The sequence below is a fragment of the Thrips palmi genome, unplaced genomic scaffold (genome assembly GCF_012932325.1).
Source record: "Thrips palmi isolate BJ-2018 unplaced genomic scaffold, TpBJ-2018v1 HiC_scaffold_15, whole genome shotgun sequence".
In the NCBI taxonomy this organism is placed as follows: Eukaryota; Metazoa; Arthropoda; class Insecta; order Thysanoptera; family Thripidae; genus Thrips; species Thrips palmi.
The window spans coordinates 6,122,045-6,148,204 of record NW_023144624.1 but is presented as its reverse complement, the minus strand read 5'-3'; the positions used below and the strand labels follow the sequence as shown (position 1 = coordinate 6,148,204).

Sequence of the window (26,160 nt, the reverse complement as noted above, 5' to 3'; positions counted from 1 at the left end):
TCCGGAATCGTGTAACCGCGGCGGCGGATCGGCGCCAGAGCAGGGGGAGGGGAGGGGGAAGGCGGGCCAGACGGCTGGCTACCGACCTGGCCAAGGGAAGGGGGGCGGGGGCTGCGCGGGGGCCTCGGGGTTGGCGCCCCTGCCGCCCCGGGTACCCCCTCCCCGCCCCCCTGCTGGTACCCAGTCGGCACCACAACCACTAGTTGCTCGCCGCGGAGGGAGGGGGGGGGGGCGAGGAGGAAAGGGTTCGCTTGGCAGGGCGAGGCAAGGCAGGGCCGCGGGGTGCGAGGGAGACTCGGAGGGAGAGGCTCTATCAAGTGGGGCGACCGCGCGGCCGGCCCGATCCTGATCGTCTTGATGTGTCAGAAGCGAGGCGGCGTGCGGCGTGGCGCCGCCGTGTCGCCGTCAAGGTCCGCGTCCGCACCACCAGTGCGCACTTGGCAAACACAGCGACCCGCGCACCGGCCGAGTCATGTCCACGCGCTATTTGAATGGCGCGGCTTCATTTGGCTCGGCGACGCTGCTGGAGCCTGTTTCTGCCGAGGCGGCTGTAATCGCACCGCGTTTCGTCATCGGTTCGAATCTCGGCGTGTGTATAGCAGATTTCGTTCTTGTTTCGAATTTGTATTCCTATGTAGGTCGCTGTGTGTGTGTGTGCATGTGTATGTGTGCGTTCTGCATTGCCTGTCCCGTCGCGGGCACGTCATCTGTTGCTCCGGCTGACGCAAGAAGACCCATGCGTTATTCAAATGCATAATGTGACAGTGTGCGTGTGTGTGTCTGTATGTATGTGTATGAGTGTGCGAGCGCGCCTGGTACCCTGCGCGGCCTGGGCTTGGCCAACCCCTAAGCGCGTTTCGCGAAACGGATGAGCGGGAATAAAAGGGCGCGCGGTTTGAAAAACAACAACCAAAAAAATCCCGCGCTCCTGACTCGCGGCGCGCTGACGGCATCTTATCAATAACAATCAACGTCAACCCTTTTTTCGGTCGGGTGGAGCTTGATTGGTGGCGCAAGCCGCGCCAACGGATGCATAAGCCGATAATCCTGTGGGTGGAGGGGCGGGGCGGGGCGCGCTTCGCATGTATGGCACCACAGGCATGCGGCAGGAATGTAGGTGTGCGCACCCTGAAGCGTAGCACTCCAAATAAAATGATCCGACCGAAGAAGTTTGTTTTCCTGCTGGGCTTCGGGGAGTTGCACCCTCGGGTCCGGGAATCGACACCGACACACCGACACACCAACAACACACCGAAGTCGACACACGGCGATGGCAATATCCCGCCCATGCCGCCGATCCCGCTCCCGCCGCCCCACGCCGTGCGTGCCGGCAGCCGGCAGCGCTGCCCCGCGCCGCGCCGTGTGGCCACCCTACTCTTCGCGGTGACTGGTGCCGCCACCTAGCGGCGGCGCGCTCAAGCTGCCGGTCGCCCCGCCCGGCGACTCGGCCGAAACCCCGGACCGCGCGAGGCGGCGCGGCGCGGCGCGGCGGGAACGGAGGACGCGGGGTAGCGACGCGGAGGCTGAGCGAGCGGATGAGAAACGCAGCGGTCGAAAGCGAGACGACGTCGAGGTGGCGCGGAGCGCGGCGCTGCCGTGAAGGTGGACAAGGCCTGCAAGGTGAAGGGCAGCCGTACAAGGGCAACGTCGTCTCGGGGTGAAGCGGTGACGCGGCCTCAACGCGCGTCGTCTTGCTGCGGGGAGTTGGCAAGTTGGCGCGGACTCATCGCGTCCTTGGAGTCCTTGGTCACCGCACTCCTCTCCGCGCCGTCTGGGATTCAGTGTCAGGGAAAAGGGAAGGATGACGGCATGGGCCAGCGTCGCCGTCCAGCAGAATGAATGCTCGCGCCTGCCTCGGCCTCAGTGCCTGCTGCCTGTCCTGGCCTGCCCTCAGACTTCCGGTCCCAGGCACGCCCAGGCACATCCATCCAGGCGTGCTTCAAGGAAGATGCGGCCAGCCGTGTTTGTATTGATTGCTAACCTTACTGGTTCCTACGAGGGGGAGAAAATTACTTGTTTGAGTTGCAACAAATTGAGTGGCCTCAACGTGAGCAAGGTATCACCCTTAACATTTTGGGGCCCCTCAATAATTGGCAGAGCCGGAACATTTTGTTGCCCCTTTTGGTTTCGCCTTAACAGCGTTCAAGCAAGCCTTAACATTTAGCAGGCCTGCACGATACAGCTCGCCTCAATGCCACGCCAGAGCGCTTTTACGAGTCTTAAAAGTTGTCCGATTTACAGGAGTTGCGGCCGCGTCGAGCAAAACTCGTGGAACGCTGTCCGGACACGCGTACACACTGCGTGATCTGCACGCCACACTGCACTATAGGCTGCATCCATAGCTTCATCCCGACAGGCCTCTAGAAGTGGTTCAAGATCGCCATACGCGGGCGGCTCGAACTCGAACCGCGGACCGAGGCTCCGACGCGGCCCGGGTGCCCCCCACCACTCTCCTAGCCTAGACCCGCAGCATGGCGACGGGCGTGGCGGCGTGGCGGGCCGCTAGCGGCGTGGCGCCGTGAGCCGCGGTTGGTGGGAGCGGGCCGGCGGGCGACGGGGGAGGCGGGGCTAGGCGGGCCGGGGCGAACCCTATTGGCTGGCCTGTGCTGGCCCACAACGCCAACCCTCCGGAGCGCTGCCGCGTGGCCGCGTCCTGCCGAACTGCCGAACCGGGCCGGCGCGGCTTGGTCGCGGCGTCGGCGTGGCGCGCGCACCATTGCAAGTGCTTACAGTGGCCCTGTGGCCAGCACGACGAGGTCCCCGGCGTGCGGGGTGGTGCGGGGTGGCGCGGGGAGGGTGTCGAGTGCTGCAGGGCGGCGGGGAGGAGGGCATGATCCTGACGAGCCGCGCCCGAGCCACGCTGGGCCGGCTGCTGCTGCTGTTAGTTGGCGAAAAACAAAGCGCAAAAAAGCCGGCGGCATGTGTCCGCTGGGCCACGCTCGCAACGCCCCGCCACGCCCCGCCACGCCGCCCAAGTTGGGCCCCGCCAGCCCGGCCAGCCCCGCCCCGCCCCGCCCCGCTGTACTACCTCGCTTAAACGCGACGCAGCGGCATTCAGAACGCCAAGTGGCACGCCAGGCGTCGCCGGGGCCGGGCAGCGTGCTGGCAGCAGGTCCCGGGTCGGTAATGGTTCGCGGTGCTTCGCCTAACCTCGCCTAGCCTAGCCGGTCTCCGCATAGTCCTCGCTGAGAGCGTGTCCGCGGTGTTTCCACCCGCCACCACGTCGCGGACGTCGCGGTCGTGCTGCGGGGGCGGCCTGTGCGTCGTGGTGGGCCTGGGCATGCCGGGTGCCCTTCTAGGGACGCTGCGAGTCTTCGGCTATGCGTCCTGCAGTCGGATTTTCCACACCGCCGCCAACAAGTAGTGCAGGTAAGTCGGCCTCGCGCTGGAAGCTCTGCTGCGCCGCGCTGCAGCAAGCGCTCAAGGGCGTGCCGATGTCACGCCGAGTAGCCACCCGGGCCGTGCCGAGCCGAGCCGGGCCCTATGGGCCAAGCCGAGCCCGTTCGAGCATGCGGCAGGAGGCCGAGCCGGGCCGGGCTGGACCGGGCTGGGGCCACGCCGAGGCTGCTAGGTCCTTTGTGCGCTGTGATCAATACTAGGCCTACGCCTCCCGTAACCTCCCCCTTCCCCTTCCCCCGCGGTAGGGCTGCGGGATCACTGGCTACGCCTACTGCCGCCCCGCCCCGCGCACCCCGCCACACCCCACCCTCACCCGGCCACACCCCAGTGAAGCCCTGCTCGACGCTCTGCTCGACGCCCAGCTCGACGCCCAGCTCGACGCCCTGCTCGACGCCCTGCTCGACGCCCTGCTCGACGCCCAGCTCGACGCCCTGCTCGACGCCCTGCTCGACGCCCTGCTCGACGCCCTGCTCGACGCCCTGCTCGACGCCCTGCTCGACGCCCTGCTCGTCCAGGCGTCGTGGACCCCGGGCGGCGTTCCCGTAGAGGACACCGGGGCCGTCCGTTGGTCGCGGCTCGCGGCGTGGCCGCCAGGGAGACCGTCGCGTCCCCGGGCATCGCAGCATCGCGGCATCGCGGCGCCGCCCAGCGAAAGCAAAAAGACTCGCCACGCCCAAAATAAAGCGCTGCGAATAGAAGGCAAGGCGCGCCGCGGCCACCGCCCTGCCGCCCTGCAGCCCTGGCGCCGCCCCGCCATCGGGACAACGGTGAAAGCGCGTTCGAATTTGGGCGGGAAACCGCGTCTCCGTCCGTTCGCTCGCGCGGTAAAAGTGCAGGCCCCCCTCTCCCCCCCACCCCCTTCCCGGCGTGGCGCGGAGTGGCGCGCCCGAGTGCATGTATACTTAGCGTGTTGAAAGTGCAATGTGTTGTTTGCCGGGGCGTTGCACTCGCCGCTGCACTCTCGCTGGCCTCGCGAGCGAAATGCATACATTGCAGTTCAAGTGCATTGATTGACATTGGCATTGGCCTTGCTGGCTGCCTGCCTGCCTGGCCGGCGGCCTTGCGACGCTGCGGTGCAGCTGCCGCGCCTAGGCGTCGCTTGACAGCCCGTCCGGCCGATACCCAGCGCCGTATGTTTTATCATAAAAGGCTGCTGCAGTTGGCTCCAGCCCGATTTCGCGCAGCATCTCGTCCCTCTGTCTCTCTCGCACCGATGCGGAGCGCCCCATGAGTGCGAGAGAGACGAAAGCAGCCTCCTGGACTGCCTGGACTGCCTCCCTCCTCACATGCAAATGTCCCGCCTGATTTCCGATACCCGGCCGGCCCGGGCCGTGCTGCTGCCCTGCCGGACCGGTGAGCTCTCTGGCCGTGGCCCCGGCTGCCCCAGCCCCCTCATTAAAATATTCTATATCATTTCCATTTTTTTTTCGCTGCTCGCGGCTTTGGCTTGGCTGCTCGGCTGCTTCGCCGCTTCGCCCCCTGGCCGCGTCGCCGCGTCGCCATCGCTGCGCCGGGAATGTGCATCAGAGTGCAGAAACTGCATTGACGCGATGCATGCAGCCTGCAATGCAAATAGCGCGGCCTGCCTGCCAGCCCCGTCTGCCCGGCAGCCCGCCCCGCCTCGCATTCGTCCCTCCACCACACTTAGCATGCCGGCCGCGCCGCGCTGCAGCCATGGCCATGGCCGGCAGCAGCCAGGCAGCAGCCAGCGGAGAGAAATACTGATTGCAGTGCCGCGTCATAAAAGTATATGCACTTATTTTCGCCACCTGGCCGAGCCCGCCGAGCCGCCAAGCCCGGCGAGATGGATGTAAAGTAAGCCATAAAGCCTTACTCGCGAAACACGGCACGTCGCAGCCAGCGAGCCTTAGCCCGCCGGGCCGCGGACTTTGCTTCGGAAGCCTCCCAAATTCTGCAGACTGCAGATACTCCGCAGGGATTGTACAGTGTACGCCCGCAGTCCCCGGGCAAGCGGCAAGCACAGCCAGCGAGTGCAGGCCGTCGTCGGCAGGCCTCTCGGACTGTCTGATCCTGCGCCGCGCGCCAAAACGAAACGCAAAAAACCGGTGCTGCGCGTCCAGCCTGGTTTCTGCGCGCCTTTGCGGAGTTGGGGGAGAGAGAGAGAGAGAGAGAGAGAGAGAGAGAGAGAGAGAGAGAGAGAGAGAGAGGTGAGAGAGGCAGAAAAAAAAGTGTCCTGGAACACGGCAGAAAGCGTCGTGCTGCTTCCGCTGCGCTGGCTGGGCTGCCCGGCCGCCAGCGACAATGATATGCATGCATCTGTCGGCAGCCTCGCTGCAACCGACTGCGGAACTGCAGCGGCCACTTCCGCTGCAGCGCGGAATGTGCAACCCCTTCACCGGGCCGTGCCTGGCCGTGTCGGCCGTTTCGGCGAACTGGAGGCTGCATGTCAGGCATCCGCGCTGTCAGCAACCAAAATCTTTCAAAACAAAGCAAGCTCCGTCTCAAATTTACAAACTGCAGTTTGCATACTGAACCGAACGATTTCGACCTTTGAACAGGATTTTACAGACAGGGTATTCGCTCAGAAAATTATGTGGCTTCACAATAAGTAAGAGGTAACAAAATTCGTAAATTACGAAGTCATTCGAAAAGGGAAAGAAAAATATTATGTGTGGCTCACTCTCACATTATGCTCAAGGTTTTTGCAGTGTTGCGAAAGATTCTGCATGCGCAGTGCTGAGGGAAAGTCACTGATAGAGTATCAGTGGTTCGCGTAGGCGTGGCCTAGCGTGGCCTAGCGCCGCGTCGCCGCGTCAACTGGCAATTCCTAGAATCACGCGCATGCCATGCCACGCCATGGCTCGCCTCAACTGTATAAGGAAGTCCGAGGCGCGGCGGTCGCGAAGCAAGACCCAAGTATCATCCAACACACACGCTTCAGGATGATGAAAACTGTCATTGAGCTAACAGCAGGCCCCGCGGCACGCAGCTCGCCACTTTCGGACATGTTTTCAAAAACGTCGTGTTGAGACCTCGAAAATGCAGTAAGCGATTTTTGGCAAAATTTGTTTCATACTGGCGTCGTATTGACATTATTTGCCGTCGTTCTGGCCTGATTTCGACTACCTCTTTCTCCTAATTGTTCCCTTCCGCGCACCCACCGCACGCGGTGCTCACGGTGCACGCTCCGACGCGGCCGAGGTGGACCAGTTCCAGTTCCAGAGTGTAGCGTGTAGTGGGTGTCGAGTCGAGGAAGGCGCCGACTGGCCTCCTCCCCAACCCCCGTGCCTCCGCCGCGCTGCCCGGATCCTGACGGGGTTGTTCGACTAGTTTTCGGAGCCGTTTTCTTCCTAAACAAACCTGCGTGACAGCGCGGCCAGCGCGACCGGCCATTCAAAAGAAAAATGGAAAGTAGGACTTGACGCGGAAGGAGGAAGGAGCGAGGCGTCCCTTTAACGAGTCGCTGTACTGGGCGGTGCTGGGCGGTGCTGGGCAGCCTCGTTAGATTTCATTTCCGCATACAAGCCGCGCGTCTTGCCGGAAAAAAGGAAAGAAGGGGACTCGCAGGGCTATCGCTTTACTCGTTTTACCCCCAAGGAGGGTTGATTTGAAGTGTGGTGGGTGGGAGGGCAGCTGACCCCCTCATGACCCCCCCCTCCTTTTTCGTTCTCTAGACAGCCACCCGAAAGTGTCACTCCGGACGAGATTCAGGAGAGAAGATCACCCGGTACACACGACCCGATTTTAACGGGCGAAATATTGTAATTCCTTCGGGGGATGAGCCGGACGGCGACAACGACACTGAAGTATTAAAAAGATGCACACGGCAAAAAAACATCAACACATTGCCAAAAAAAGGCGAACGCGTCGGAGTGGCCGCCGTGGACTGCATCACTAATCAATGCTCCGGCCGGCCGGCCCGCCAACCGCCGGCAAGGCCAAGAAGGGCGGCCTCCAGTCCGCGCACCGCGGCGTGCACTCGGATGCACATGCCAGTCAAAGAATTTGCTCTTGCGTTAAATAGAGAACGGCCACAGGGTCGCGCCTAGAACCCCAACAAACACACACACACACACACTTACACCTACACACGGTGAAGCAAAATCCGCGCGGAAAAAGTGGCCCGGGCGAAACAAAGCGGACTGTGGTGATCCAATCTCGGAGGGGGTGGCGGTCGGTGGCGGCGACGACAAGGATGGTCCCAAGCAGGCCGGGCAGGCCGAGCAGGTGGGGGCGGAATGCGGAACCCGAGTCACCTGGGCAGCGCGACGCGGCGCGGCGAGGCGCGGGTGGACGGACGGGTGGCTATGCAAATGTTGCCCTGGCCGCCGCACCGCCGCACCCTCCCTGAGCCCCACCCTGTACTGCTTTTGTCGTTGGCCTTGTTCTCCAGCCGCGCTGCTCCGCGCTGCTCCGTGTTCCGGGTCGCGCCAACGTCTTCGGCGAGGGCCTTTCCCACGGTCGGGTCGCCGCGTCGCCGCGAAGCCGCCACCCCCGCGCGCCAAGACGGCGTGACCGACCACCACCGACCGGTAGTCCGAGCAGGCCGGGCAGGCCGGGCCAGCGGGGCAAGGTGGTTCGGCATGAGGCAGAGCGGCGCGCAGGGCCACGCCGGCCTCGGCAGTTGCGTCTCGCCTCTCGTATTGCTGCGTTGGGTTTGTTTTTCGTCTGACGAGCGATTCTGAACAGCTCATAGCTTCAAGGCTGTGAGTTTGGAACTCCTAACTTGAACTTGAACTTTCGTTGCTCTGTCTCTCTCGTGCGTTCGGCGGGGGAGAGAGAGAGCGCGCGAGAGCGGTACAACGCTGTGCAGAATCAGTGTGCTGAATGTATATCTCGGCTCGGCGCGCCTCCCGCGCATGCAGCATGCATGCAGCAGTGACCCTCACCTTGCGGGCGGCCATGGCGGCGACGCGGCGACGCGGCGCAACGGTCAGGGACACGCGGGCAGAGAGGGAGGGAGGGAGACGCACTGGCAGAGCCTCCACAGGCAGAGCCTGCACAGCCCGGCAGGGCCGGCAGGATGAAAATGGAAGCAAAAATAAGTAACAAGGCCGGCGACATGCAGCACGCCATGCAGCATAGGCGGCCGAGGCGGAACGCCAGCGAGGGACTTTCCCTGTCCCGGCAAAAAGTACAGTGCATTTCCCGCGGCCGACCTTGAGTCGGCCAGTCTGGCTCTGGCGGAGCTCGGCTCGGCAGCAAGCTCGGCAGCCTCGGGTCGGGATGAGAGGTTCGCCATCGCCGCGCCGCGGGCAGAGCCTCCCGCCGGCAGAGCCTCGCGGGCCTCGCGGGCCTTGATGCAAAGCGCGAGCATCGGGCAGCGCAGTGCAGCATGTCCCCGCAGTCTGTGTGCGTTTGCAAGTGTGTGTGTTTCTGTGTGCGTGTACGTGATTTGGTGGCAGCGCCCCGCCACAGTGAAGCAGTCCGTCGCCGCGGAGACTTGGACGGTGGGTCGAGGTGTGCGAGGCGCGCCGGCCAGGCCGCTCTGTGGTCCGAGGGCGCGACGAAAAACCTCTTGCCGATTTCTGATTTCCGCTCGGCCCCCGGCCGGGGTGGAGTGCGGGACGCGGCGGGCGTCCTGCAGGCCGTCATGCTCCAGCAGGCCGACGCCGGGACGCGTCACCACGGCCCTGGCCTCGCCCTGGCCTCGCCCGCCTACCCGGCGACCTCCGCGCGTGCACTTGTCCGTTGGGCTGCGCTCGCCGCGCCCCGCCGCCCCCCGCCGCGCCCCGCCGCGCCCCGCCCCGCCACGCCGCGATGCAGGTTGTTGATCCCCTCGGCCCTGCAGCATCGTCGCGTCCCCGCGTCCGCCGCACGCTGAGCGCACCACGCAAGCCACGCACCAGAGGGACCGTTTTCTCTTGCTGTTCCTCCCTCGCCGGCCCGGTCGCCTGCTCGTTCTTTTTGCCCCGCGTGACGGACGGACGGGCGAACGGACGGACGGCCGAGGGTTGCTGTTCATCGCTAACCTGCCGCCCGAGGACGAGACGCTGGACGAAGGCGGCGGTGGTGGCGTCAAGGGGTAACCAACTCAAGATTTTCACGATTTCTTTCGATTATTTTATTATTTATCACTGATTCTAGGAGGTTATTATGTTAATTATTAGGAAATATTGGGGATTATTTGAGCGCCGACCTCGGAAAGCTGTCGGAAATTCAATATTCGTGACTTTGGGCAGCCACTGCGTCAAATTTAGTTGCGGTCATAGGCTTTCCTCGACGCCTTACTATTCTGAAGACCCTACTCTTTCATGCCCCGCCTCGGGAAGGCTTTGACCGCTGATAGTTTGGGAGCAGTGGTCTCGCAAAAATGGTCAAAAAGTGAATGGATTTCAGAAAATCACCGTTTTTGCTGACTTTGAGCGGTCACTGCATCCAATTTAGTCGCGGTCAAAGGCCTCCCTCGACGCCTTACTATTCTGAAGACCCTACTCTTTCATGCCCCGCCTCGGGAAGGCTTTGACCGCTGATAGTTTGGGAGCAGTGGTCTCGCAAAAATGGTCAAAAAGTGAATGAATTTCAGAAAATCACCGTTTTTGCTGACTTTGAGCGGTCACTGCATCCAATTTAGTTGCGGTCAAAGGCCTCCCTCGACGCCTTACTATTCTGAAGACTCTACTCTTTCATGCCCCGCCTCGGGAAGGCTTTGACCGCTGATAGTTTGGGAGCAGTGGTCTCGCAAAAATGGTCAAAAGTGATTGAATAGGGTACTTCGGAGCAGACCGTATCAGCGACAAACGGGGCAAAACGAACCACCTCTGAGCGGTGTGGGGTCGAAATCGCGGAGTGACTGCGCCGCCCACCCACCGACTCCGCGATTTCGACCTCCCCCACCGCTCATGCACGGCCTCTCCGACGCTTTTGTTTTCCCTTGCTGGCTTCCGGTCTGGGTTTTCTCCGAAGTACCCTATCCCCGAAAGTATGATTGTCATTTCATTGGATGATGTTGGTTATTTCACTGATTACCAACTAGACGTGCAATGATTATCTTGAGTTGGGTACCCCTTGAGCAGTGTGTTCGACAGACCGCGCGCGGCATGGCCGAGTCTCATTTCCATCCCGACGGCAGCAGACGCGACCTGGCCGCCAACTCCACTTTGACCTTAAAATGGCATCAATTTTGACGCGGTGTCCGACGTGGTGCTCGACGCGGTGCTCGCCTGCCCAGCTCCGATTGTTCGTCGGCTTCCTTGCGTGTTGCGTCCTGCTCGGGTCCCCGTCGGATGACGGCCTCCTCAAATTGCGACAGGAATATTTATTTATCCCTCTCACTTGTTAGGGAAATCGTCGAAGCGCCCTTGAATTGAGACGCAAATGACCGTCGAGGCGTTAGTGCAACGCCATTCCGTACACACTTGGACGCGGGGGCGAAAAGGTGACTTGGATCTAGAGACGCATCGACAGTGTGTTTCTGGCGGTCGGGCGCCCCCTTCCACGTCGCCGCGTGGCCCCCACGGCCCCCACGGCCCCCATTGGCCAAGGATTCCATAACTCCTTGAGGCACCTTGGGCACGGCGCGGCGCTCCGACGAGCCATGCCCGCCTAGTGCTGCGGAAGGGGGGGAGGAGGAAACAGGAGGGGGCGATACCGAGCTGACGAATCATCAGGCGAGTGAGTCAGATAGTACCGGGTGCGGCTGGTGCGGCGTGCGGCGCTGGCAACAGGCGGCGAGGCAGTGCCGGCAGCCCATGGCAGCCCATGGCGTGGCAGTGTGGCAGCCCATGGCGCGGACCCAGGGGCCCCACCACGCCGCGCTGGTCTAGCCGGCAGCCCGAGGGGCCCAGCCAGGGGCCCAGGGGGGAGGGGGCAATCAACCGGCGCGCCAAGAAAGGCCGGCAATGTTGCCTCTCGGCGCGATTTGACGTGTGGCAACACTGCAAGGGTGGTCGTTACGCCCTGCGGCCCCTGCGGTGCCCGGCACTGCAAGCGGCAATATGTATGCAGGCATGATGCAGGCGTTTTCCGCTGGCGAATGTTGGCAACACTGCGGCGGCGGCGCGGTGTCTTCGGCTGGCGGCGCGGAGACGCAGTACACTCACTGGCGGTGTACTCGAATGTGTAGCGCTAGAGAGAGAGGGAGAGAGGGAGAGAGGGCGAGAGAGAGGGAGAGAGGGAAAGGAGGAGAGTGAGGGATAGAGAGGGGGAGAGGGAAGAGAGAGGGGGGCACACAGCCGAGCACAGCCCCCTTGAGTCGTTATCAGCACGGCACGCGGGCCTGCCAACCTACACGTGCAATTTACGCGGTACACAGGGCAGCCAACACACTGGACACTGTGGGGTGGGCGGCGCGGCAAAGGGACCAGGAAACAAACATTTAGAAAATGAAAATAAAAAGAAGCATTGCATTAAGGGAATGGAGGCTGGCGCGCCAAGGACGCCCCTCCCGGCAGCGTGCCGCCGCCATGCAGCCCCCTGCCTCCCCTGCCTCTCGCTGCAGAGGCCTCGGCAGGCCTTGCCATTTGCCCAAATATTGATCTCCTGGCGCCTCGTACACCCCCACGCCGCCCCACGCCGCCCCACGCCGCCCCCCGAGTCCCAGGCCTCTGAACGACACGGCCGGCACAGGCGGCACGGCCCGGCCTGCAGCGAAAGCCTCGCAGCGCGCCGCGCCTCCCCGCCCCTCCCCCGCGCCCGCCACTGCGAGCCTAAGTGCCAGAACAGCGAAAAAAGAGCACGCCGACTTAGCTTGCCGTACAAGTCGAACCTGATCCACGCGGCGAAAGCTACTCATTTCTCGAGGAAATTCGATCGAGGCAGGGGAAGGGCGGGGGGCGTAGGCGTCGTTTCTGAAGAGAGGTTCTAGGCCCCGCGGGCGGGCAGGCCCCTGCAGGGGGTGGCGGCGGGCCCGGGCGGGCCGCACAGGGTGCAGGGAGCTGGGCTGGGCCCGCTCTCGCTGCAGCCAAGTTGCTGCTGGGCCTAGGGGTGGTGTGCGCCGTGCCGTGGGGTGGCTCCCGGTGGGGCGGGGGTGGCGGAATGTCACACTGGGGTGCTCCGTCAGCGGCCGTCAGCGCTGCAGTGCGAGGTGGCGGGGCGGGGCGGGGCGGGCTCATGGGAGAAACGCGACGCCACAGCGCCGCCTGCCCGCTGCTGCTGCCTTGCTGTCTGCTCGTGTTTTGTTTTTTGCTTTTTGGCCTTCCATTCCGCCTTGCGCTGCAGCTTTGCTTCCTGCCGGCCGATCGATATCCGCGGTGTCAATCCGCCAATCCGCGATCGCAGTTCCGATTTCTCTCATTTTCACGCAATTTGAAGCGCACTTCGACTGAAACTTAAACAAACCGGCAGGCTCCGCTGGCTTCGGATGTTTTCTCATCGAGACGAGCTGCTGCTGGCAGGCCGGGCAGGCCTCACGCTCGGTGCTCCGCGTGTGCATAACTTGATTTCGCAGTGTCCGGTTCGGTGCGAGCGCTCTGTGGGGGCGAAGGTGAAGGCGAAAACGGCCAAGTTTCCCTTCGTGGCGTTCTCGTCTCGATCGCGCAGGTGATCGCGCAGGTGTGAATCCGACACCGCGTATTCCCCGCGTCGAGTTCGGCCTATTTCTGGCTGCCTCGCCTCGCCTGGCCACGCTGCGCCGCGCCACGCCACGCCACGCCACGCCCTGCGGCGTGCCTAGCTGCTCCAGTTGAAATGGGAGAGCGGCGTCCGCTCAGCAGGAAAGGTCGGCAGCGCTCGTGGTGTGGGTGACGCAACACTCGCGGCCCACGCAGTGCGACGCACCGTGGTCACACCGTGGTCACACCGGTCACACCGTGGCCACACCGTGATCGTAAAAGGAATCACCCCGTCGTACGCCTGCGGGCGACCGCTTGCCCCGCGCGCCTCCAAACGCCGTGCTGCGTCGGCAACCCGACCGCACGCATGCCGGCGCCTTGCCTATGCGTGCGTAGGCAGGGGTCCGGACGCGCCCTGCCCGCCTCGCCCCGCTCCGGACGCACAAAACGAAGCCAGGGCGGCCCAACCCTCGGCAAGTTGACGGCGGAGCTGGCGGGGGGAGGCAGGCAGGCGGCCCTCCAGCATGGCGGCCTCATTGTGCGTGCGCGGTGCGTGGTGCGTGTGCCATTTTGCGCGGGGTGGCCAACCATTCTCCATCCCCCGTGCCGTGCCGTCTGCGTGCTGCGTGCTGCGTGTGCAGCGTGTGCAGGCCGTCCCAGGTCATCCGGGGTCGGCTGGCTCCACCGGGACGGCTAGCGAGGCGGCCGCGCCGTGCCGAGCCGTACCCAGCGGGCCAATCGCTAGTCGTGCTTAGAACCAGGCGGGGCGAGCGACGAAAGAGAGAGAGGGAGAGTGAGCGGGCGCCTCGCACGGCCTCTAAAAGAAACAAAGATTGAAATAAAAGTAAAACCACGAACCACGCGGTGGACTGTACAGTGCAGCCCCAAGCTGCAGAGTGTGCAACCTCGCCTGCAGACTGATGCCGCGGCCAGCGCCTCGTCGCTCTGTCTCTCTCGTGCCCCTGCGGGGCCCCCACGAGTACGAGAGAGACAGAGCGGCGATGTTCGGAATGACCGCCGCGGCCTCCCCCGCGCAGTGACAAGATTCATCCGGCGATTTATGGGTGTGCTGCGCGGCGCGACGCGTGAATGGCTCGCCTCGGCGTGACTCGGCTTGACGGGAACGAGACGCTTGTCGCTTTGCGGTCTGCTTGCAGTGCGGTGTCGCAAGGCGGCGGGCCGAGGGCTGCCGGACCGCGGCCTGGCCCGCGGCGTGTAAGGACAAGCCGCGTGACGTGTTGGCCGACAAACCGACGATCTAGCGCGCTGATTGAAGCAAGGGGGACGCGGAGCCGCGCGGAGCCACGCGGAGCGCTGCGAGCGGGGCCGGGGGGCGGGGGCGCCCTCGGGGGCAGCACGTCCTTGAACGGGCGCGACAGACGTCGTCCTGCAAATGACTGTCTCATCCGCAGCAACCCAAGCGAGACGAACAAGCGGGGTGGCGGGATTGAATTGGCGGTACAGTGTTCCGGGACGATCGGTGGGCCGACACCCACGGACACCGACACCCCGCCTGTCCTGTCGCGTGCATGCGGGCACTGCCGTGAGTGCGGCGTGAGTGCGCGGGGCGGGGCGGGGCGGGGCGGGCCGCCGGGCAGTCGGCTGTAACAATGGAATGCGCGGAGCGGCGGGCATTGTACGGCTTGAACGCGGCCCCGCCCTTGACCCCCCACTCCCCGTCCTCGTGGTCCTCGTCGTCCTCGCGTTGGCTTCGACCCCGGTCGCGCTGGCGGCATCCCCTCGGAGAGTGAGGAAAGGACCCGGAGATTTGAACGCGTGATGCCGACGGCGCGGTGCTATTTGGTTTTGCGAGTGCAAGGCGGGCCGGGCGGCGGGCCGCCCCCCGAAGCGTCTTATCGCTCCTTGTTGCCAGGCTGCCGGGCCGGGCCTTGGCCGGGCCGCTAGCGACGGGGAGCACCAAACGTGTTTCCGAAGGGCTTGCCGTCGCCCGATCTCTATCGCACTTAAGGGGCGTTTCGTAGAGCAGCGAGCGCAGCGAGGGAGATGAAGCGATTCTTCGGAGTCGGGCCGCTGCTTCACGCCAAACCCGGTACTCCTGTATTCCTGTACGGCCGGCGCGGCCCGGCGCCCCGTGAGCGCTGTGTGCCTCCTCTCCCCCTTACTGGGGCGGCCGCGGTAGGCCCTCGAGGAGGAGAACGAGGCCGCGAAGTGGGACGGCGGACGGCGACTTAGCTCGACTTTGCTTCTGCTTCTGCCCCTTCGGCCTCGACGGGACGCAACTCGCAGCAACACGTGTCGAAGGTGGCGGGCGCGGCAGTATGAAAAATTCATGACGACCTGAGGCAGCGAGGCGGAGCGAGGAGCGGGCACCGCGAGGACGTCGATGCTCGTCGTCCTTCGCCTTCGCGGCCGCGTCGGGCGCGTCGGGGGAGGCGAGGGGAGGCGTCGCGCCAGTCCCCAAGCCCGCCCCTCGTTTTTCGCAGAGTACCCCGTTTGGCCCTTGCCCTTCTCGTGGCCCCGCCCCCACGGCCCACCCCGACACCCCGGCCCACTCCGGCCCACCCCGTCCCTCCCCTCGTGGCCCAATGTCCTGACCAGGTTCGCCGGGCCTCCGCCAGAGCGCTGCTGCTGCGCGATACAGCGCTGAGTCTTCGTCGCTTCGCCCGCCGGCGAGCAGCGCGCAGCGCGCCCGGGCGGCAGCGCTGCCTGGCGGCGGCGGCGGCAACCAACCAGGCCCTCTACCGGACCGACCGGCCGGGAGCGGGAGCGGTTTGACTCAAGCTCCGAGCTCCGCTCCGCAGTGGTGGTGCACGGCCTGCACGGCCGGCACAGGGCCGGCAGGCCAACGCCGTGCAAAAAGCCGCCCGACCCGGCAGGCCCAGGCAGGCCCAGGCCCAGGGGTTCCGCCTGCAGCCTGCAGCCCATGCCCGTGCCCACCCGTGCCAGTCGCCAGTCCCTCCCCAGCGTGCGGCGCGCAAGCATCGCCACGGCCGTCGCCGCCCAGCCGTGCGTGCGTGCGTGTGTGTGCGTGCGTGCGTGTGCCGTGCCCGCGGTGCGTGGCGTGGCCTGCAGCGACAGGCGCTCCGGACTACCGGGACTACAGGACTACCTCTGCGAGTGAAAGTGAAGGGAAGGGCTGCGGCCCGCTGTGCCCCGAGGGTCGCGGCTCCATGGGATAGTTCCAGTGTCGAGGTGAGTGCAGGGCCGGCCGGGCTGCGGCTGGCTGGCCCTGGCTGGGGTTTGGGGGCTCGGGGACCGAGGGGTGAGCGCCCAGCCAGCCCCCAGCCTCTTTCGGGGTTGAATGGATGATGCTGCATCGAGTGACTAGATTGTTTCATTTAGAAAACTGAGGACGGACTGTTAATCTAGTGCGGTAACCATAGGTGATCCCTCAGACACAGCTGCCAAAAACCTACCCGTGTCATTGCCGTGCCAAACGGCGTGCCAAACGGCGTGCCAAACGGCGTGCCGAACGGCGTGCCAAACGGCGTGCCAAACGGCGTGCCAAACGGCGTGCCAAACGGCGTGCCAAACGGCGTGCCAAACACTCCCGGCTCGGTGGCCGAAGCGAGGAGTGACCTCGCGGCTCCAGGGGGCCGCCCCGCGTCGCCCGGGCCTCCCGCGCCCTCCGCGCCCCGCGTCTAGGCGCGTGGCGACGACCCAACCCTTTGTCGGGCCACCCCTTTTTGCCTACTTAGTTTCTTTTGTGTGGTAAATGACTTATTATGATATGGGATGTCTGTGTGCGTGCGTGTCTGTGCTTGTGTGTGTGTGTGTGTGTGTTCTTCTGTGAGTGTGCGCGTCTTACCTGGCCCTCTAAGGGTGACCCTTCTCAGGGGCAAGACACATGTGGATTAACCACCTGGAACACGAGAGCAATCATATGCATCTCGGAGGAAGGAGGCGCACACACACACACACACACACACACACACTCGCTGACATGTACACACTTTCACACACAGTGCCGCGGCACGTGCCTCCGGACCACACCGGCCAGCGGTGCCAGCGGTCATTGTGCGCCTTGTCGATGGCTGTGGCACCTCGTGGCCCTAGTCAAAACAGCGCGGTGAGGCGGTGAGGCGTTGCGACACGGTCCGGGGCCGGGCGGGGCCGGGCCGGGGGAGGACAGGGAGGAAGGGACGCGCGAACCGCGACGGCCACGGCGGCCGTGCGGGTGCAGCCTGAACGGCGGACGGGCCGACTACCGAGCAGAGAGCCTCTTCGCGACGACGGCGCGGCCAGCCGAGCCAGGCCAGCCAGGCACCCTTATCGCCTTATCACCTGCGCGACCGGGGCGACCGATAGCGGCGCAAGGTCACAAGTGGCCACAAGGGAGGGCCAATTACGGGTCAGGGCACCGCGGGGACGAGTGAGTCACGAACACGCCCACGCACGCACGCGGCACGCGGGGCTCCAGCCGCCCTAAGTTGACAGTGTCGTGAACCGTCATGCGCCGTCAAGGGGTCGCTCCGTCTTCGTGACAGCGAGGCGCTAATCCAGCCTGGCCTAGCCTGGCCTGGTTCTCGTCCTCGCCACCCCTTTCCAGCGGAAGTGGTGCACAGTGCACAGCGCACATTGCGCCACGCGACGCGCCCCTCGGCCCTGCCACGGCCCTGCCAATTTCCCGGCCTCTTTCGCGCCTTTTCCAGTCGCCCTGAAATGGCGCCACAGAAATCCTACAGTCCCACAGTGCCTCTGGCTCCTCTGGCGGCGCGGAGAGAGGCGGCGGTGCCGCGGTGCGTGGGCGGGAGAAAGACGGCGGTCCCGTTCCGAACAGCGTGCCTCCGTCTCTCTCGCACCCCTTCGGCCCGCCGCAGGAGTGCGAGAGAGACGGCGAGTGACGAAAGCACCGTTCTGAATCGGCCCGCCGCCGGCCCGCCGGCCCGCCTGGCGACGAGGACAAATTGAGCGGCCGAACCGGGCGGTGAGAAGACGCGGGGAGCAGCGCGGAGCAGCGCGGAGCAGATCAGGCGGCATGGGAGTAAGATTAATTGCGGGGGGAGGGGGGGGGGTCGTCACGTGGTCAGTGAACCCTTTGACAGACACTCGCCCGGACGCGTCATCGCCACTGTATCACTGTATTAATTGGGAATACTTTTCTCCTCGGTTCGGACCGCGCGAGGCCGCGGCCTGCCGCGTGGACTGCCGCGTACTTCGGCCTGGCTTTGTCTTTGCCCGCTTTATGTTCAAGTTAATCCGCTTAATCCGTATGCGGGCGTCCGGGCCGTCCGGGGGGGCTGGCGCACACACTGGCGGGGCGTTCGGCCGGACGTAGCGGCGCGGAGCGCGGAGCGGCCAGGTTATTGGACTCAGTAAAGGAGGTCAGTCGGCGTGCGTACGGGGTACGGCGACGGCGGGGCGGGGCGGCCCGGCGCGGGAGGTACGGTACGACGCGGCGGTTGGCGGTTCGGCGTGCTTCGGTTCACGCGGGGCCAGCAGGCTGACTTCGGGACAGCGCTTTCGTCCTTACGTCTCTCACGCACTCGTGGGGCGTTCGGCAGGGGTGCGAGAGAGACAGCGTGGTTTCGGAATCGCTCTGCAGCGAGGCCAGGCCAGGCCAGCTTATTTCGGGAACACTCGGCCGCCCGGGATGTTCCCGGCTTCGTTTGCGCCGCACTGTGCCACGCAGTGCCACGCGCCGAATCCCCCTTGAAAACAAAATACAAACATCGGCCCGGTGTTTGAACCCGGGCCGGGCCCGTATTGGCGACGGCCGGCCAGGGCGCCTCGCCCGGCCTCGCCGCCTTGTGTGTTTGTTTTCCCTAATTGAGTCCGCCTTGCGGTGTTTCAGGTGAGTGCCGCTGATGCTGGAACAAAATGGAACGAATGGAACAAACGGAGCAAACGGAACCCGCCGGCCGCCAGCTGGGTAAGGACAGTTAGAGCGTTCGACTCGCGTCTTGCGTCGCAAGGTTTGTCCTCCTCCTCGTCGCGCAGCGTCAGCAGCGTCAGCACAAAGCAGCTAAGGCGGACGCTCCTTTTTCCACCGTCTTTTTATCCCCCATCTCGCCGATCCAGGTACGATGTATACCTGAGGCGGGGCGGTGGGTGGGGCGTCGGGCGTCCCCGCTGCCTAGGCGAGGCCGCGAGGCTAGGCGAGGCTAGGTCAAGGCTGTGGCGACCTTGATGGGGAAAGCAATTCGAACAGGAGCCACGATAGCGCGGCGAGGAGCCGCCCCGCGGGGCCAGTGGCGTGGCGTGGCCGCGACGTGGATCCCTGACCTATCCGCGCTAGGAATAGCGAGGCGCGTGTGCCGGGCGCCACGCCGCCGCCTGCCGCGGGCCAAGCCGCGGATTCACTTGGCGGTGCAGTGCAGCGCAGCGCCAGGGCAATGACCCTCTTGGCGGCCACCGCGGCCACCGCGAGCGCCTCGGACACACACTCGCACACACACAAGCGCGGTCCATGTGCCTCTGCAAACTGTTGTATCACGGCACGGCCCCGCCGCAATGCCAGACCGCTGTGCAGAAGGCGGGGGCCGCGCTTAAAGTCGCGAGGGGTCGGCAAGGTCGCCGCTTACTGTCGCTCCCCCAGCGAAGCACGCACACACACACGCACATGCACGTCCTACCTGCAGGCCCGCAGGTCCACAATAGTTCGGCTAGCAGGGCAACGGGGCCGAGTCAGGAGATATAATACGCAATCTCAGGGCTCGGCGGCAGGGCCGTGGAATAACGAAATAAAAATGACTATCAACTTTTGTGCGTGTGTGTTTGTGTGCGTGTGTGCGCGCGCTGAGGTGCATGCAGGTAGGCCGTGATGCGGGGGCGGCCCGCGCCGAGGCTGGCAGAGGCCCACGCCGGCTGGCCGGCCGGCCTGACCTAGGCCACGGCGAGGCTCCGCGACTAGGCCTAGACACGCCGCTCTAGCCAGACGCGTCTAGGCCGTCTAGACGCGACGCCCCACCACCGCGGCTGCTGGCGGGCCACCGCGGCCCAGGCCGGGCCGGGCCGGGCAGGAACTCCCTCGTTGGCAGGGAAGTGTCTGTCGGGGCGGCTGGGCCATGGACGTAACTTGGTCCTGGCCGGCCGCGGGCTGTCATGCCGGCGAGATCTCCCGCGGGAGTTCCCGTGGGACCGCGGCTTCGGATACACAGGTGCCTTATCATGAGCCCGATAGCAGGCGCGGCTCTGCGCGGCGCGGGGTTACACCGATGGAGCAAACTGGGTCACAAGCTTAAATTTAGACCGGCCCTCCGAAATCTCGATGCCTCCCTTTCCTTCTTTCTCGGCCCCTCTTTTTACGGTGTGCAGGCACATATGGCAGGCAGGCAGGGGGAGGGGAGTGGGAGGGGGGCAGGTTGAGGCTGCGGGCCCTGGGCAGCCCTGGGTCGAGGGTTCAGGTCGAGGGGCAGGGGGTGGGGGATTCGATAGACGGATATGTAGGTTAATAGTTCAGCGCAATTTTGGGGTGTTGTTGAGCTTTTTAGGAGAGAAGTGGTGGGGCCGTCGGGCCCGGGGGAGCAAGGCTGTGCCGCACTGTGCCGCACAGGTACTGTACCGCGGCAGGGACGGGACGGGACCGTTAGCTCCCTTTTTGCCAATCATTTTTTTACGCGAAAAGGGACCGCTGTGGATGCCGACCTTCGCGTCTTTGCCGATTCTTTTATTTATTTTTTTATTCGTTGGCCTGTTGTTTGAGGATGAAACATCACTTTCTCACGTCGTCCTTGGCGTATTGTACCCCTGGGCGACAAAGAAAAAAATCGGCTGAGCAGGACTGATAAAAATTGGTAGAAATGCGCGCACAAATTTCTAAGCGGTCCCCCGAGCCACTTTCACCGCGGACTCGGGGGGCGGGCATGTGGACGTCAACGCTCCACCAGCTCAAGCCCTGCTTGCTCCTCGACTTGCTCCGTTTGCTCCTCGTAACGGCAGAGACTTGCCGCGATGATCAGGGCGGGTCGCGACCGGACCGCGTTGCCATCGGTTGCCACCCAGACGCTGAGCCCCAGCAGCCCTCAGCCCCCGCCCCCCGCCCCCGCCCCGCACACACCGAACCAAACCGAACAACTTCGTTATTTTATTTTTCCGAAAGAAAAATAAAACAAAATAAAAACGCCGGCCGGATTTCTCCTCCGGGCCCAGCACTCCTCGTGCCTCCGGCACGGCCTCGGTGGCGGCCTCGGTGGCAGGGGCGGTATAAATTTGGGGAAACGCCTTGACCCACTTTTCGGTCTTCTCGGGGCCGGTGGGGGCGACGGGGGGACGCGCCACGTTTAGAAAGGATCCGGCGAGACAATTTGGCAGTGTGCGTCTTTCTCTCTGAGCCTCCGGTCCTCCGGTCCGGCCGGCCGGCCGAGCTCAACGGGTTCTGCTCATTGTGATTCGCGAGGGTCGCAGCCGGAACCGGACCGGCCGGGCCATCGGTTCAATTTCTCGGGGAATTTGACTTTGTTTAAACTTTATTTTTTTTGGCGTGTTACAAATTCATCCGGTGGCCCCTGCTGCGGTTTAATTAGCGCAGGCCTGGCCTGGCTGGCCGTTTCTTTCCCACGGAAGCGCTGCACTGCGATGCTGCGCTATGCGGATGTCTTGCAGGACTGCCAAAGCCACCCCTAAAAAAAAGGCCCGTCTTCGGCGTGACCCGCAGGGCCGGCAGCCTGGTCCCGGTGCTGTCCGGCCGGCGATAGATAATCCATTAGGGTGCGACCAGATAAAAGTGACGACTTCGATGAATAAAAAAGGACGCCGTTATGCTAAACACGCCCCGGCCGCGCCGCGCTTTCTTTACGTGGGGTGGCACGGCCACTGATTTCCGGAAAGGTAAAAAAAGCGGAGTATTGCTTGGCAGAAAGCAGGATAAACATAGTCCGTGGTATCAAATCCCGTTTTTTTTTATTCCGCCGTTTTTTTAAGGGGGAGAAACGATTCCCACGAAAATGAGGAAGAAGGTCTGGGGAGAAGTCCGCGAGCGTCCCGTTAGGCATCGCTTCCTTTTCTGTTGGTTGCAACCATGGGGAATTTTCGCACGACGTCCTCTTGGCTTTCCGTACGCACTTTATTGACGGATTCTCCTCGGCGTCAAAATGACGACCAGCCCTTCGAACGGCCAACCTGTAATGTCTAACCTGTCACTTCTTTTTTCAAATGTAAGCCAAACACCTTCCAAGTGCGCGCCCTCCTTTGGTGGACACTGCAGTGGCCATGGCCAGAGATGCTAATCTACATTTCAACCATAAAAACAAGACGGGAATAAGAATGGAAACTTGTCTAAAGACTTGACCGCGCGATCGGATTTAGCTTTCCTATGCAATAGAAAAAAACGTGTCCGCTGGTGGGCCACCGCTGTCACCACCCCGATGACCGGGCCGGCATCCGCAAAGACGCTGTTGAATACATTAAGATCCTCGCCTTACAGCCATAAAAAAGAAGAACAACTGGATAAACGCATCGACCCCACTTTTTTTTTGCTTTTCACTTTTTGCTGACCAAGATCTCTATTTCTCCTCCTCATGTTTGACCGGTGGCCGCAGGCAGGCGGGTGGCTCTGGTCAGCGTAGGGGACAACCCTTCAACTTCCTCGCGTTTCCTCGACACCATGGCCGGATGGCCGCGAGCCGCGACACTGCCAAGCCCTGCCAAGCCGCCATCCGCGAAAACGCACTTCCGGAGCCGGGGGACGCGTGCCGCTGCGTGCCGCTGCGTGCGAGCGATTCACGCCAGTCCGCTTCGTCGCTCTGTCCCTGTCGCTCTCCTGGGGCTGTCCGTATCGGTGCGAGAGAGACAGAGACACTGCTGCCCCGGTGTGTCCCGGTGCAGCGCGCGGCACGCAGCGCAGCCGGCAAAGGGGTCCATCCCCATGCCATCCCCTCGCACCCAAGTTCATCAAAAAGGGGGAAATGGCGTCCTCGCCGTCCTCGCAGCGCAGCACAAGCGCAGCAAAGCGCAGCAAAGCGCAGCAAAGCGCAGCCTTTTTCTACCCTGTTTCATTCTCCTTTTCACTTAAGTTTTTCGCATTTCTCTGATTTTTTCTCGGCTTTCCGGTAGCGAAAAGCACCGCGAGGCAGCGGCCGGAAGAACATCAGACAACGCGCGCGCTTTTGTGGACGGAATGGCTCGTCGGTGCTTTCTTTCAGGCTGACAAAATTTTCGCGAAAGCGCGTGAAATTGTCGGCGCGCGCACGGCGGCGTGGCGCGGCGTGGCGCAAGGCGCCCTGCGGCTTCCAGAAGGCCGTGGCGGCCGTGGCTCCGAGGGGAGGGGGTCGGCTCACTTTTTATCCGATCCGTCAGCCAGCGCACAATGTGTTACAGCTGCTGTGTCTGAGTGCGTGTGTGTGTGTGTGTGTGTCCTTTCCCTGCTTTTATTTTTCACCCCCTCACACCCCCTTTCGCGCCTCGCGGCCTCGCGACTACCCCGTGCAGATTCGCGATGTCAGGCTGCGCGGCGGAGAAGGGGGGTGTAACTACAGTATAACGCTGCCTGCCTACCCTTTGACGATTCCCCCTCCCCCTCCCCTCCTCCCCGGGGCATCCTCGCGTGGCTGCGCCAGGCTGCGCGGCCGCCACGATCCGGCGCGACACCCTGCCAGCACACTGCCAGCACCGCCGGCGGCCGTCTGCTGCAACCACAGGCTGCAGCGCTGCAACGCGCGTCTATGGTCCCGCTGCCTTTTTTGCAGGTTTCGTCCTAGTTCCGATTTTCCCTTTTTAATCGTAGGAGGGCGCGGAGTTTGTCGAAGTTCGCCGCGGCCGCACACCGCGCCGGCCGCGGCACGCTCCGAGACGCAGCGGGCGCAGCGGGGAGGGAGGGGGAAGGGTTATTGACACGAGATTAGTGCTGTCCCTTACTGCACACAGCCGCACACCTCGCGCTCTTCGGGCGTCTTGCAGCACTGCACGGCCTTCAGCGCGCTGCTGAGACTCCGCGACCGCGGCGCCGCGGCGGGGTGCTACCAGTGTCCTGGCCGCCAACTCGAAATACCGATCCTCCCGACAAGTACGAACGCATGAAGCTGGTACTCGCGGCGCGTGTGTAGCGGATCACGAGGGGCGGGGCGGGGCCCGCGGAAAGGGGGGGAGGCACCGCAGGGCGCTGTGCAAGCACTCAGGGTTCAAGCACCGCCGTGTGCCGTACGCCAAGTACGCGGCTCAGATCAAAATAGCGCCATCCCCCCCCCCCCCCACCGTGCGAGTGTGAGTGGGAGAGTGCGAGTGAATGTGCGTGTCGTGGCGCGGGCGAGGGTGGGGGGCGTGAAGTCAATTAACTACTCGTGACCGAAATTGCTTGAAAAAGTACTCGGCTCTATAGCATCGACACTGTTAAAAACCATTCTTTCTCTTGGGTTAAAAGAGGCGGCGGTGGCGGTATTTGAACCCACATTACGTCATTGGGAGCCGCGTGCCGCGCTCGGTACCGCTGGCCTGGCTTAGCGGTGCACAACGCGCGGCGGGCCGCGGGGCCTTCTGCCGGCGTTTGGCGAGGGGGTGGGGGCGAGGGGGGCGAGGGGCACGCCAAACGGCGCTCCGTAGGGGGCGATGTCCTGTACAGCCCACACCACAGGGCCGTCGGCGCGCTCAAGCGGAGGAGTACCCCCCCCCCCTCCTCTTCACGAGGTCACTGCCGCACACGGCGCCGCGGCGCGCCACGCCAGCTGAAGTAGCGCCTCCGCGGACGCCCCGAGGAGCAGAGCGCAACGGACTCGCAGTGTACCTGGGGTCAGTGTCAAGAGCAAGCGACGGCTCTGCTCTAGGACGAGGCGCTCTGGGACGGTCGCGCAGCGCTACGCGGCGCTATGCCGGCCGCTAGGCGCGCCCGTCGTTCGAAACGCAGCCGTGTATTTAAATTGGACATTCTATTTCCTGGAAACGTTTTGACGGTTCGCCGCGACTGCACGGCGTGGCGTGGCGGGGCGGGGCCTTCCGACTGCATCACCGGCGGGCTGATGATCATTACATTACTTTCCGCTACGCTGCGCTACGCCGCGGTGAATGATCCTTCGAGCCCCGCCCCGCCCCGCCGCGCCGCGTCGCGCCGCCCCAAGGCCGGAAGTAGGGCCCGGCCCCCCTCCCCTCCCCCTTCCCGCGCGTACTCGCGAGTACGGGGTCGCCCTTAAGCCAATCAAGCTGCGGGTGGGGCGGGGGAGAGGGAGAGGGCTTGCCCTGGCCTGTCCTGGCTTATGCCCCAGACCCGCTCGTCCACAAGTACTCCTTCTAGGACAGCGCGTCCCGCCTTGCGTGCTTCTGTTCGCTTCGTAGGCCGCCGCGGGACGTGCTTCTGCGCCTCCTGCGCGCCCGCCGTCGTCGTGCTCGTCGAGGCCCTCGTCCAGGCCCTCGTCCAGGCCCTCGTGCTTTAGGCCCGCCCCCGGCTGGTCCCGGGGCTGGCGGCTGGCGCAGGGCGTGGGCCCCATGCGCGGTGGCGGTGCTGTGGCGGTGCTGTGGCCGCCACGCCGGGCGTCAACGCGTCGACGGCGAGCCGCCGCGTCGCTCCCAATCAGACGTATCGCTCCATTACCCCACGCCCGCCACGCCCGCCACGCCACGCCCTGCCCGGCCTGCTCGGCCAGCTCCAGCCAGGACCCAGGACCCAGGACCCGGGGCTTCAGCATCAGGACGCTCTTCGCCAGCGCCACATGCTGGCCAGGGTTCTCGGGCAGACTTCCTGCACGTCCGCCTGCTTGCTGCTGACAGTGCGAACACTGTAAAGTCGGGGCCCTCCTCGGGCAGGTGCGCGGTGCTTCGGTCTCCGCCGATGAGACACGAGCGAGGAATCGGGATTTCGATTTTTGTTTTCTAACGGTCCAAGAGAACGATTTCTGTCTGCGGGACTTCGGGAAAAGGGAAAGGACGACGAGGAAGGTGAAATGGGAATGGGGGGACCGCTCGGGGGACCGGGGAGCACGGAACAAGCGGCCCCAAATTGGACGAAAATAAAACTCGACTCGTTGACCGCGCAGCGCCGCAGCGTGCGTCTCGGCGTTGTCTCCGCGTCTCTTCGCACGATGCAGATCGCTATCGGCGCGGGGTGCGGGCAGAGGACTGAGAGACGTTTTCGTCGCTCTGTCTCTCTCGCACCTATGGGGGCCGCCCCCTGAGTGCGAGGGAGACAGAGCGGCGAAAACGACTCACGGAATCAGCCTGCAGTGCGGGCAGAGCGAGCAAGCCAACTGTTGTCGATAAACTTGGACGGGGTGTCAATGGGCCTGACAGGTGAGGCGGTGATTGGATCGTGTGTTGTTTCACATCCCTGCTGCGCGTCGCGTCGAGAGGGGGAAGGGGGGGGGGTCTCCTTGTTTGCACATCCTCTTAATTACTCGAAAAAGGAAATGGTCGTTTGCACGTGGAAATTGTTTGGCCGTCGTAATTGCAGTAAATGCGCCCCGCGGCCGCTGTCCCGTCCAATTTG

The 26,160-nt window shown here is 63.9% G+C and overlaps 1 protein-coding gene across 17 annotated transcripts in view; it reads left to right on the top strand.

Annotated features, from left to right (window-relative positions):
- The window catches only part of LOC117640948, a 37,256-nt gene that overhangs the window by 3,108 nt on the left and 7,988 nt on the right, over nt 1-26,160 (top strand). For 4 of the 17 annotated variants that reach the window (XR_004587472.1, XR_004587469.1, XM_034378001.1 and 1 more), the window contains exon 1: nt 3,054-3,369. The exons of 1 other annotated variant lie outside the window; for it this stretch is intronic. Coding sequence is in view for 11 of the 16 variants with exons in the window: in XM_034378001.1 (XP_034233892.1) it covers nt 3,321-3,369 (49 nt within the window). In the remaining 5 variants the exon portion in view is untranslated. Of the gene's footprint in view, nt 1-1,704; nt 1,963-3,053; nt 3,370-8,473; nt 8,495-8,578; nt 8,811-15,842; nt 16,005-18,606; nt 18,685-26,160 lie in introns of those variants that run through there. 12 more of the 17 variants (XR_004587473.1, XM_034377994.1, XM_034377991.1 and 9 more) reach the window with 8 other exon arrangements.